General features: G+C 39.0%; 1 protein-coding gene across 1 annotated transcript; it reads right to left on the bottom strand.

The window, feature by feature from the left end:
- Positions 1–1,287: 1,287 nt before the first annotated feature.
- Positions 1,288–12,542, bottom strand: stxbp3 (syntaxin binding protein 3). The gene is made up of 19 exons (XM_030434618.1): positions 12,439–12,542; positions 10,219–10,268; positions 9,907–9,988; positions 9,720–9,796; positions 9,540–9,612; positions 9,327–9,427; positions 8,607–8,752; positions 8,096–8,189; positions 7,557–7,681; positions 7,329–7,427; positions 7,185–7,242; positions 7,033–7,098; positions 6,418–6,498; positions 5,995–6,130; positions 5,174–5,280; positions 4,929–5,027; positions 3,132–3,217; positions 2,367–2,515; positions 1,288–2,021 (listed from the first exon to the last, which is right to left on the bottom strand). The coding sequence occupies exons 1-19, from the start codon at positions 12,482–12,484 to the stop codon at positions 1,918–1,920; spliced, it is 1,779 nt and encodes a 592-aa protein (XP_030290478.1). The 5' UTR covers positions 12,485–12,542; the 3' UTR covers positions 1,288–1,917.
- Between the last annotated feature and the right edge of the window lie 508 nt (positions 12,543–13,050).

Below are 13,050 nucleotides of genomic sequence, written 5' to 3'. Positions count from 1 at the left end.
GGTTTACTAAAATGAACAACACATTCCAGAGACACAACCTTCGGTTCACATTATGCTAAATCAATTCTGGATTCAGAGTAAAAGCTGTATTCAAATAATTGTTTCATTACAAAAGTGTACACCGTGTGGAATTTAATGTGATTCTGATTTAAAGCTCACTGTAAAAGAGCCACCCGGTTCTCTGGTTTAATCACATCTAATGAGCTCTGATATGCTCTCCTTCTCACAAACATGATACCGTCAACCAGTATCATGTTTTGTGTTTTGAAGAATCACAGATCAGTGATATCCTGATAGGGTCCTGCCCACACATTAAAATACTCTTTAATTGCTTTAACACGCCAACATTTGGGGCCACACTTTTTTCTGCGTTTCTTCTAACCCAGGGCTACCAAGCATGGGGCCCGCAGCCATTAGGTTTTTTGGTCTTTCAAAGACCCAGTGACACTAGGCAGGAAGTCAGAACCCTGGATCCTAGTACCAGTTTTGCATCAAAAAACTGCAATACTGAAGGTGTTCGCTTTAACTCAATTTTAAAGTACAAACCCCGTGGAATGACTCCCATTGCACATCCAAGTGAGGAAGATGAAGCGTCATTTCCCAACTCTCTTTAGTTGCTCTTCAATTACACCTGAAATCAGAGTGAAAAATCCCTCCATTCATTTTCTATAAAGCCAGTCCTCTGTATAGTGTAGTGTTTGTTCCATTTACGTACAATAGAAAGCTTCCGCAACTTGAAAGATTCATCACCCTCTCGTGTGCTCTCTGACACACAGGAAACATGTGCACATTTCTACATTGTGTAGAGTGGTTAACAGTACAAATAACGTGTAACCAAAGCACAACACCTGCAGCAAAAGTAGGGCAGATTTGATCTATAACATGACAGAAGAATCATAACAGCTTCGGTTCACCTATTGTCTGTTAAGCATGTATGAGTACAGCGTGTTCATCGGACACTGGGTCTGGTCTCCATTAAAAATGTGGTTATCTGTTTATAAAAAGGACTTTTTTGTTATGAATATTTCTGTTTGGATGGCTCAGAGTGCTTGTGCTTTTACCACCATTCCTCGGACGAGTTATTCATTCAACACAATGTAACAAATATTTATGTGTAGTTTACTGAGGTCAATGTAAGATAAACCTCTAGAATCTGGGTTTAAACTCACCCTACTCATCAAGGTACATGAGTCATTTTGTTACACTGTTTTGTTTGCCGCATTTTCAATATATCGCTATTTTTGGCTCTATCTAGCAAAGCAATTAACTATACCTTCAACTCAGACACAATTTGAACCACTTCATCCATTTATTAGTCAGTTGTTCAATTCCAGAAAAACGTAAATACTCTATATTAAAAACACTCAAAATTGCAGCAAGTGTTTATAAACAATATTGCCAAAAATCAGAATGACAAAGCAGGGACTCAGTGCTTACATACAATATATACATAGCTTTGCATTACTTTCCTCAATCCTGTTTCTGAAAGTTTCTCAGAGATCTTTCAACATGTAAAAAAAAAAAAAAACAATATTTCTTTTATGGGCAAAGGCAAACACAAAGGCAGATTAGACAATTTTGACTTAAAATACTCATTGCAGGATAAGGTCTATACACTTTTAATACAATCTATATTATCAAATGAGAATTGTCAAATTATAAATGCCTGAAGCAGGCCATAATCTTAGTATATTTTCAGTCAGAAAATCAGCTTCCTGAAGTGACCAAGTTAAAAGAGAGTTTGCCCACTGTAAATGTGCAGCAGGTTTGAAAAGAGTATTAAAACATAATAAGCGTAAGGTAAATTCCCTTCAGCCTTCCAATCAGGAAGTAGAGTTGAGTGCATTGTGCTCATTGATACGAGATGCAGAGAGGCAGTGGAGGTTTGGGCAGCTGTTAGTTTGAGGGTCACACCTCTCAGGCATTGCTCCTTTCCTCTATTGTGAAAGTCTCGACGGGGCGTTTGCTCAGTGCCTTGATGTCATCCAGAAGACTGGTGGGGGTCAAAATGTGAGAGGACCCTGGAAAGCAGAAGAACCATTAGGCCCCAATTTAGAGCATGAAATCAAACTTGCAGTTCTGACTGGTTCCAGTAAAACAGTTGTAACTGAAAATAATACCGTTAAGTCATTTTACATTTACAGTTCGGTGGGTATTTTCTGGCCAAAGTCAAATTCACAGGAATTTTACGATACTGCTTCAAATCCACCTTCTGCTCATTTAAATAAGAACTCGAGAATGTTCCTTGCATTGTCGGTGAAAACACGCCTTAGCAAATCTTAAGTAAAGTTAATTTGCTCTAAGAGGCAATTTCTTGATATGCGAAGGGAAAGACGAGATTTAATCACTTATCTGTGTAATCTTACCTATGATGACCTCGCAGGATTTTACCGCCTGGGTGACCTCGTAGGCAGAGCGCATCTCAGAGAAGCAGATTCCTCCGAGAACAAAGATGATGAGGCGTGACCCGGTCCGCCGATCATCCAGTGAACTGGCTTTGTGCTTCTGCCGGGCACTGTGGGGCAGATGATGGTCAACAGCAGTTTTTAAAAGATTTCATAGAAACAGTTTCATGTCCAGATTTTGGAAAGAAACAGCAAAATCATCCTCCTGGCACGAAAGACAGGGAAAGGGTGAGCGATAGATACGCCTAAAACCCGGGGTTATTCACATGAGTAAATTTTGTCACAGTGACAATTCAGATCCTTACAGGAACACCACACTAAGAATCCTGTGTCTAAAGTAGGACCAAAAATGATCACTGGAGGGCGCTGTCTCATCACACTCATACTCTTTGTATGTAAATCAAATATGAACATGTGTGGAAAACATCCCTCAAGGATTTTTTGTCTTGCATTAATGCATAAAAAGACAGCTGCCTATTACTTTTAAAAGTTTATAAGAACAATATTGAGATTTTTGGTAGTGTTTTAACTTATAACAGTTTAGGACACTAGGAAAAAAGGCAAAAGGGTTGCCTTTCAGGGTCTCATGCATGTGTTTTTGACATTTCTGTTTTTAATCATTGGGATCTAAAGGCCTGATCAGATCATCAGTGGTAGAAATCATAATTATTTTCATAAACTACAAACCATGTTTTTGTATTATCACTCAGAAAAGCCTGCTGTTACCTGACAGCCCCGGAGCCGTTCCAGGCAGCAGGACACTCAGACTGGTGTGGCCATTCTTTGGTGTCCAGTTTGTTCTCCACAGCATCCTAAAAGCAACACAAGTTAAACAGAGCCCCATAATGACCAAATCTCTGTGGCAATCCAATATCACTGATTTTAGCATTGACTTTTGCTTGTACTTAATGTAGACTATTCTACTTATATTCATACAAACATAAATCTAGAACAGCTCTACAGCTCATCTTTTTTTGGCACTAAAAATACACAGATTTGCAAACGGAGCGGATTGGTTTTAACTGATTTCAGCCAGATTTGATGTTGCAACACATGAAATGGGAGTCTGTTTCCTGCTACAAGAGCCAACTGTTCACCGCTGTTTACAGGAAAACAGGTGCTCGGGTGGTGAAGACTTCTCAGAAACAGCTTTTCAAATCTTGACAGGGTGAGGAAGTGAAGGAGAGGCCAAGACACAAAAGAGCTTACTATGTTACAGGTCAGTCAAATCTTTTATATATAACTTGACCTGAAGCCAGGTTCCCGCTGAAGGCCTCATTTGATACCAAAATGGTGAATTTCACTTCAATGGAATGACAAAAGTCAGAACCAGTGATTAGGTCATATTTCAGGAAAAAAACCAGAACATATTTACTGCCAAAAGGATCGTGATGGAACTCTGCCTGCTACTTCTCCAGCCATTTCTCAGAAGCTGACTACACAGCTTTAAGGGAGTTTTAAATGAAACAGCCTCTGAACTGATATGATTTCTTCCATGTTTTATAAATGGCAACTCAACTCACCAGACTGAAAACAAACAGCCACCAATTTATTATCAAGACACTGTGAAAAGGTAGATGAGAGAGTCTGCATGCACAGTGTTTCTTTATGCAAGGCAACAGGTGACGTTGACATCCTACCTCTGTTTTAACACAAAACACAATCTCACCTGACCGCAATAACCCCTTAACACATTTTACATACAAAACAGTATTTGACGATCAGTACAGAAGGATAGTGCTGACACGAAGGCTCATCCCCAGGGATCAACACATAACTGGTGCATTATTGTGCCTTATAGATGCCAAGATGATGTCTTATACAAAAGGACGAAATGGTACAAACAACACAAACATATATGATACACTGTCTATCACATGACCTGGATCTGATCACCTCCTTTTGTGGTTTTTTTACAGTTCTGTTCATAATTTTTCTCAGGACTGCTATTCAGAGGGGGACCGCTGCCGCACAGTGACCTAAATCAAGCTACACGTCGACATGTGTACGTTATGTTCTCACGCTATGGCTAGCTTTTCTTTTTCTAACCCATCTAAAGCCACTTTGAATCCTCTGGAGTCATGCTATATAACTCATTATGGCTGGCATAGTTGCTGAAATTACTTTTCAGCAAAAATGGAGAAAAATAAAAAAGACAGCTAGAGTTTTCAAAGTGTCAATTTTTAAACATTTTTTTTCTTCCTCTCTTCATACCCGCACATATCACATTTTAGCATCACCACTGTAAACCAGTCTACTAGTGTCTGTTTTATATTACATTATTTTATTTAAGTATATTCAATTTCTCTATTTTAACTTATGCACCATTTCATGTCTTGGCCTCAGATTCTAGTCATTCAATATAACTTGTGGATTTCTTTTAAATACATACTGTCCGTGCATTGTTGATGGGAGCCTATAAACAAAAATGTAATTTCCAACGAGTGCTTCAATGTTATTGGTGCGCAAACAAATAAATAATTTGAAGGTGGATACATAACAGGGTGAAATCTTCTCACTGACCTCCATCACATCTTTTATGACAGGAGTCCATCTGGACAGATTGTACGTCTGCTCCTGGGAACGATCCCGTCTGGTTGGTTTGCGTGAGAAGAAACTAGGCTAGAAAAGGTAAATAAGAGAAAACCACTATGACACACAGAACAAAAAAAAACACTGAATCTAAGCAGTGAAAATTCCAGCTTCCAGCCAAAACTACCTGGCTACAATCAATCAATCCAATCAACCTTTTCCTCATCTCTACATACCGATGTGATGATCGGGACCCCAAGCTCTTTCCAGTTCAGGATAAATTCTCGTTGGTCTTCTATCTTAACGTGCTGGATGAGTTTGCTCAAGTTCTCGTCCGTTGTTCCTGTTTACAAATACCAAACAAATAAACAAACCAACCAGCTTTATAATCTGATGATAGTCTTTTCGGCCTCCATCCTGTAAGCCAAATAATTAGTCACGAGGAAGGTTTTAGGTTATTTAGGTAATTAGGTACTAGAAATTATATACAGGGTTCGTACACATTTTTCAAGGTCAAATTCAAGCACTTTTCAAGCACTTTTAAGGGTCATTTTTAAGATTTTCCAGCACCTTATTGCTGGGGTAAAATACGTATCTAAAGGAATATATATACTTATGATTTTTTTCTTCACTTTTTATCACAATTATGTACATTGTATTATGTTGTAAACAGCTAAAATCATATTTTATAAAAGCAAAAACTTCAGAAATTAATTATCCAGTCTGATCCCAATTTTGTGAAAGACACAGAGTTATAATGTCAAGCACTTTCAAGTACTTAAACTAAAATCCAAGCGCTTTTCAGACCTTGAAAACACATTGAAATTCAAGCACTTTCAAGGATTTCAAGCACCCGTACGAACCCTGTATATAGAACTATTAACTAGAAAAATGATATCCATATCAAAAATGTGCTGTCTGAATATTTGTGTGTATGCTAATCAACTAATAACAACAACAGTGTATATATGGCCACAAATCAAGATGCTGCTTTACATAATGCCAATGAACAGACAGTGAAAGGAGACCAGTGTGCTGCAGGAGGAGATTGGTGTACCGCTGAGGCTGAAGATGTACAGCAGCACAGCTCTGATCTTGTCGTGGGTGCTGTACGGGTGGAGCAGCACAGGCAGCAGTGTCCTCATGGGATCCTTAACCTTCACCCCTTCCACATCTGACCCCACTGCAAGGTCCTAAATGGAGATAAATCATTCTTTTAAATTTACCATTTAGGCTGCAGATGTTGCAATTTTTTGCGTTTTTGTAACATTCATACATAAGGCTCCACATCTGGAAACTGACTTGGCTACAGAAGAGAACTCATAGAAAATCAGGACAGATGCTTGAAGTCAAGAGGATTGCTCCCAGCAAATCTTATCTCTACTCACTGAACCATCATCCACTCACTGACTTGTTCAGGGAGGTGGTAAACGTGTTTGCCAACTGTTCCATCAAAACAGATGACAGAGCTCAGACTGACCTGTTCAGCCTTGCAGAGTTTCTCCACGTTGTTTGAGTAATGTTTCATGCAGTCCTCGGCCAACTGCAGATGAATAGTTTTCTAGAATTTAGGCAGAGAGAAGAGTTAATATTAGCAGAACAATGTAACCTATGCTCTGAGTATATGTTGCTAAAAACATGATCAAGTCAACGCTACTTGACACCAGGCTTTGGAGGCACCACACCCTACCACAAAGTCATGATCACATAGCGCTATAATTACTGGTAGGAAGCAAATATCATGAGTGCCTCTTAAAATTCTCAACCTGAAGTTGAATAGATAACTTTAAAAAGGTAAGGGAAAACAGTTGCCAGGGCTTAGTGACACCGCTCCAACAAAATTAAAGCGATATTCCGGTCTAAGTTTAATCCATGTTCTAACACACCGTGACACCGAGTAAGACCCCCCCTCAAGAGATAAAGGTTGCAGAGCGCTAGCTCACGTAGCTTTAGCATCCTCAGAAACGACTGCACGACAACAATACACTGCAGTAAATGGATCCAACTATAAACCGCCACCAAAAAGCCACAAATAATGCTCAGAACAGCACCAAACTTCAGCAACAGTACAAATAGTTAAACTGGTACTAAATACCTCAGTCAGCTGTTTACGGAATGCCGGCATCTTCTTCATCATTTGGGCCAAATTGCTGATTGTGATCTGGAAAAAAATGAAAGATATGCATTTTCAGTATGAAGTGCACAGATCGTCAGTGAAGCACAAAAGAAAAAAACTCAGTGCTGTACCTTCCCATCTGGCTGCTTCTTGTTGGCAGATATTTCCTTTACCATCTTGGGGATTTGCCTATTGTTAGTAAAAAAAAATGGGTTATGGTCGGGTTACGGAAGATGGAACAGGACACCTCCATCCTTCAGAACTTGCAAACTTACTCTGAGACCTCAGCAATGTGTTTGTGCCTGAGCTTAACCCAGAGCATGTCCTCTTCATTCAGCAGGGCCTGTTTCTCAGAGCCATCTTTAGACTTGTACCTGGCCACAAATATAACCACATTATTAGCTTCCGCTATGTGAGAATTTTATACATTTAAAAATTACTATATGATGCCGTAAGCATATTATGGGTGTTTTAATAGATAGAGTAGGGACTGCTTGTTTTACTTGTAGGTGTCGTTCTCGATGTCAACGAGGTCGTAAGCCATGGCCTGGTAGGTTAGCTCGTGCAGGATGGGGCTGACGGGGTCTAAACCTCTTTCCACTATCAGCAGCTGGGCCTGGGTCTTTCCCTTGTGACAGGAGGGAATACACAAAAAACAATAAATATAACACCTCGTTTTATTATACAAACAGCGGTTACTGTGTACAGTCATGAAGGGCTGAAACTGTCTAAATCCAAAATAAATTAAAACATAAAAAAAAAATGGCATTAAATGCACTAGAAATAACATTAAAACAAAATGTATGCATATATTTTACAAGTGTAAAAGATAATTGTAAAAAGAATACACCGGTGGAAAAACTTACAGGGAAAAGCCATAAAGGGAAAATAAAGGGAACATTAATTTAATCTGTCTAAGACAAAGGAAAAATGTTTTCTCTTTTGGTGAATGTCTTGTGTTGATGATACTGTTCTGTCAGGTTCTCATTTATTCCCTGGGCTCAGACCTTGTTTATCCTTACAACACACAGTTAGGTCTCACCTTTTTTTTGCCGCTGTCGTCCAGCTCATAGTGTCTGGCCAGCTTGTCGTCTACCAGCTCTGCAAGGGCCTTGGCGTTCTCCATGTTGCTGTCTCTAGTTGTGATATAATTTTCTCTCCGTGAGTTATCACAGGCACAATGATATCGCACATGTTCTGGTTTTTTGGCCATTTGTAAAAAAGAAATTTCTTTAATTCACCCCAGTTGAGTGTTTTTGACAAAAGTTTGAAATACAGCAGTTTTTTTGAACTAACTGTACATTTGTCTTTGTTTGGTTTCATATGTTCTGACTGTTGCTTTTGAATATTTATGTTGTATTCATACAGTGGGCAGACTAAAATCACATATCATGTAAGAAAAGAAAAGTCTCACACTTCTCTCGGTTGTTTTCTGCCATAGTTAGGTAACATATTCTAAAGTCACAGTTTAGGCTTTTCTTGTAAAAGGTCTCACTCTGCTTGGGGGCTGAGGTGTGTTTGTAAGCTCCGAAACTAAATCTGCGGTGGCTTACTTCTTGTATCTGACCCCTGGGTACTCGTCCAATGTGGCACAGAGTGTGACGAGCTGGTCTGCGAGAGTCTCCAGTGTCTTCTTTTTGTCCTGACTGTTGGGACTGTAGATACTTTGGAAAGCCCCCGGATTATCACATGTGAACACCTGAAAAAGATTTAACACGTCACTGTAAAAATAATAAAACTACGGTTTAAGTGGACAATTTGCATGTAATTGGATAATAAATACTACATATGATTACTACCACCACAAAAAATGTTTTTAAATGGTTTGTATATCAAGTCAAAGCTCAAGACTACACATTTTTGGTATTTCTATTTGACTCACATTAATTATCTTGATTAACTCATTTATATCTGCATTCATTTCAATCATTAATAAGGACTATCCCTGGTGATTTGTCTGACTTCAAAACTAACTTCCTGGATATATAAAAAAACAACATCTGACTTGTTTTGTTTTGTAAAAATCACAACACAGAACAAGACCTTTCTATTTTTCGAAATGCAGGGAATAAATCCATTTACAGTTCCCCAGCCACAAGGATAACACAAAGCTTGTACAATCATGACAGCTTAAAGCAGCCAACACCCATTCTTCCCAGCAGCAACATGACAGTGAACACACTAAAACAAGTGAAGCTCTCCTAGAAGTTGACAGTCTGGATAAAAAAAGAGGAAATGGAGCATTACAAAAGAACCTTAAGGCAACCACTCACTTGTGCCTCTTGTGGCATGAAGCACATGTTTATCTCCTTACAGACTCGTATGTACTTTGCGCAGTGCAGCTTCATATTGTTGAACAGGTCGTCCGGACAGTCTGTGGAAGCAAACGGCTTTCAGTTTGGATGTTGTCAGTTAAACCAAAAGTCTGACAAAAGTTGGGTCAATTGTAGTAGAATAAGCGATTCAGTGATTCATAAGTTACTTACAGTCAGTGAAATAAACATATGCTGCTTTATATTTGGGTTTGGACTTGAAGTCAGCAATGAAGGCATCCACGCACTAAAAAATAAAAATGCATTATCTAATATATAATCTATCAATTCACAAGAATGGGAACTAATTTAGGAAAAAATATATCTTGGATCAAAATGCAATATAATGCAAACCTTAGCGGTTGGTGACATGAAGTATATGGCCTTCATCTCTGGGACAGGCTCCCTGCTTTTGAACAGGTCCTCCACAACTGAAGAAATAAAAGGTTTATTTAACCAGCGTAGTTACAGACATAGACAGACACACCTCAGTTGGTTAGGTCTCTTAACTATATTATGTATGATTGAAAACAAAGCCTACTTGTTATTTTCTCTGACATCAGATCCGACATTTTGCAGCATGATGAGAGGAGCTTGGTGGTAAATGAGTCCAGAATCATTATCTGTAAAGAAGAATGAAGCCGGTAGTGGTCAATCACTATGTGTCACACTGTCAAATGTTGCTAGATTTTGCAGTAGTTACATTGGCGAAATGAGAAATAGCAAATCTAGTTTGAGTCACAGCGCATAAATGTTATCAATCACATTAATGCTGGATCTGCAATTTGGTGGTCGTCCGTTCGTGCAATTGCAGTATGAAGACTCAGTATTGACAAATAGAGGGTTGTCCTACCTTCCATACTTCCGATTTTCTGCAGTCTGCAATAATTGTGTCTTTAATTCCTGTAAGAGACAGAGAACATGGCTCATGAGGCATGTACACTAACTGAAACCCGAAGACTGCTCTTGACTACACTATTTGAGCTTTAGTTGGATTCTTGTGCTTCAACACCTGAGCTGGACCAAAAACCAACTGATTTCAACTAAAACAATCCAATAAACAAGTCACTGATCAAGTTAAAATTAATTTTTAGGCTGGCGCATCACAGACTTGGAAGAGATATTACCTAGGGACCTCCTGCTGCAATTCGTAATGATTGTGGAGAACGTCTGGGATCTTAATCCCTTAATTAGTACATTTATAACAGTGTTCAATGTTTTCTGTTGTCAGACAACTGAACAAGTAAGAAATTTGATTGTGGCTCATAAAATACTGAACAGCAGTCAACAGCTGTGCTGTAAGATCTGAAAATATGGGTGACAGAGAAGGTTAGGAGCAACAAAATGTCGTCGTATTCAATTACAGCCACAAAGCAGAAAGTGGGCTAATTAACTATAAATAACAACAACAACAACAACAACAATAATAATCAGGCTGCTGAAGAACAAATACCAATTCTGAAAGTTGAAGTCACACTGAGCCTTGACATCATATCCAGGAGATATGATTGAAATACAGACTTCGCTTATCGTGTGTGAATGGGCCACATGAAACACAGACATGGGGCGATCATTTCTAAATCATGTTATACTAGTCACGCGTGATTAGCGCTATATAGAATTATTTGTTGTCCTTTCTCATATTAGTTGTAACATCTGCACATTTTTAATACTATTTTCTTTTAATTTTCTTACCCTGGACAATCGTCAGGCCAGTATTAATAATTTGCGGATTAGCTATAACAGTGATTTTTCAGTCAGACTGCTGATAAAATAAACATATTTTTGGCTCTGAGGCATCATCCTCTCAAACAAATATCCCACCCACAACAATATCTGATTAGTAACGTGTCACAATTAATAGCCTATAAACACAGAATAATCCGAATCTGCAAAATAACTGGCGATTAAGTGTGTCAAAATAAATGCAGAGGGGAGGAAGAATAAAGAAGCAGACAATGGAAATACTCGAGGTGAGGTAGGGTGCCTGAAAATTGTACTTGAAGAACAGTACTTGACTAAATTATACTTTATTCAATCACTGGTTTTGACACAGATTTTTATTTTTACGGCAAATGTATATCAGTTCCATATAACGGTTTTCGGTCTCCTTGATTTCTAATAATTGATATCGATTCTGAAAAGGCCATGTGGGAAACCCCTAGGATGAAGTACTCAGTCAGACTTGCACGGCATGAAGACTATAGTAAGAGGTATGTATGTGTGTGGTTTGACAAAGCACATCATTCTGCTTCTATGAAATAAGAGTGTAGAAATCAAGGCAGTTGAAGTCTCTTCCTCAATTGAAACTGATGCAATACAACTAGCTAACATTCATTTTCACATTTGCTTCACGAAGGCTGTCATGTTCATAATAAACCTGTCTGGAAAAGATGTTAATTCCACTTCATGGTCGTTTTTGAGATCTCTACAAGTTGAATCAGCACCTCAACCTTAAAACAACTGACTATATCTTTCATTTGAGTGTGACTTTACTTATTTTAACCTAAACTATTTAAACTCTTATCCCTAGAGAGGTGACTGGTTGTCCAGACCGCGGCGTCTTAACCATAACCTCACCCCAACCAAGGGAGAAGGGCAGGGAACAACAGGAAGCATTAGTCAGAGGTGAAAACAGACTTCGATGCAGGGCATCTTTGAAAACTCGAGGTTTGTGTTCGTCGTTCGTCTGTTGTGCTAATGTTAGCTAGTAAATATGAGGTGGGGCTCCCGGCGATACAGAGTGACCTCACTCCGACTGTCTCTCCACAAGGGTCTAAAATAATCCACGACGGTAAAGTCGTGTCAACCAATAGCGCCGAGTGTCAACCCAAATGTAGTCTGCCGTTATCAATCTATCAACACTTCCAGCAATCTTACTTTGTAAACTTCCGCTGCGACACACAGCACAATGAACCTTACGTCCACTGTCATTCCGAGATGTGGTCACAGACAAACCGTTTACAACACGCAACAACACGCAGCTCACAGCCCCCTAACTTGTGAAAATGCCGTGACAGTGTCACCCCGTTTCAAATTCACAGCAAGCACTCTGCAGCAGGAGCGGACTTACTTTTCCAAACTATTCTCTTCAGCCCGTGATCTGCGCCCGATGCCATCTTGTTTTTTTTCCCGTCTGCGCCTCTTCCTGTCCCGTGTCCTCGAACTCTGACGTCATCTGCGTCAACAAGTGTGCGACGGAGAGCAGCTGTAGTTTTTATAACCACAGTCTATTTATCTATCTATCTATCTATCTATCTATCTATCTATCTATTTTTCTTTTTACACTTTAATTTGATTCATATTTTATTTTTTATTAGAAATCTACCTGCAAATCCAACGTATCAAATCCTGACCCAATCCTTTTACAGTTTTTATTGATTACTTTGACCTGCTTAAACAAACTGGGATCCACTCGGTTTTCCTCATCACTGTCTCAGCAGAGCCCAAGACACCTCTTGCAAATGTGTTAACCCTTTCTCATTGAATTGACACTTTTTCCCCACCCTTTTGCTGAACAGTTAACACAGATGTCATTCAAGCAGTCCAAACTCCATTGTTTTAGCTATGGTAACCAAACAGAAACCATCTGTTCCTAACTATTAGAAACTACCTACATCAGTATGAAATCACTAAAGCACCTGTTTGACACTCCTAAACACAAATCTTCAATGAGCAATCAGTC

Source organism: Sparus aurata, chromosome 11, assembly GCF_900880675.1.
Source record: "Sparus aurata chromosome 11, fSpaAur1.1, whole genome shotgun sequence".
In the NCBI taxonomy this organism is placed as follows: Eukaryota; Metazoa; Chordata; class Actinopteri; order Spariformes; family Sparidae; genus Sparus; species Sparus aurata.
The sequence above is the reverse complement of the archived record's forward strand: the minus strand, read 5'-3'. Positions and strand labels throughout refer to the sequence as shown.

Excerpts from the sequence above, each read along its gene's own strand:
- stxbp3 (XM_030434618.1), bottom strand. The coding sequence starts at position 12,484 with ATGGCATCGGGCGCAGATCACGGGCTGAAGAGAATAGTTTGGAAAA. Across the intron at positions 6,499-7,032 it reads TCCGTAAACAGCTGACTGAG|AAAACTATTCATCTGCAGTT; the intron begins GTATTTAGTACC and ends CCTAAATTCTAG. Across the intron at positions 2,022-2,366 it reads ATCCTGCGAGGTCATCATAG|GGTCCTCTCACATTTTGACC; the intron begins GTAAGATTACAC and ends TCTGCTTTCCAG.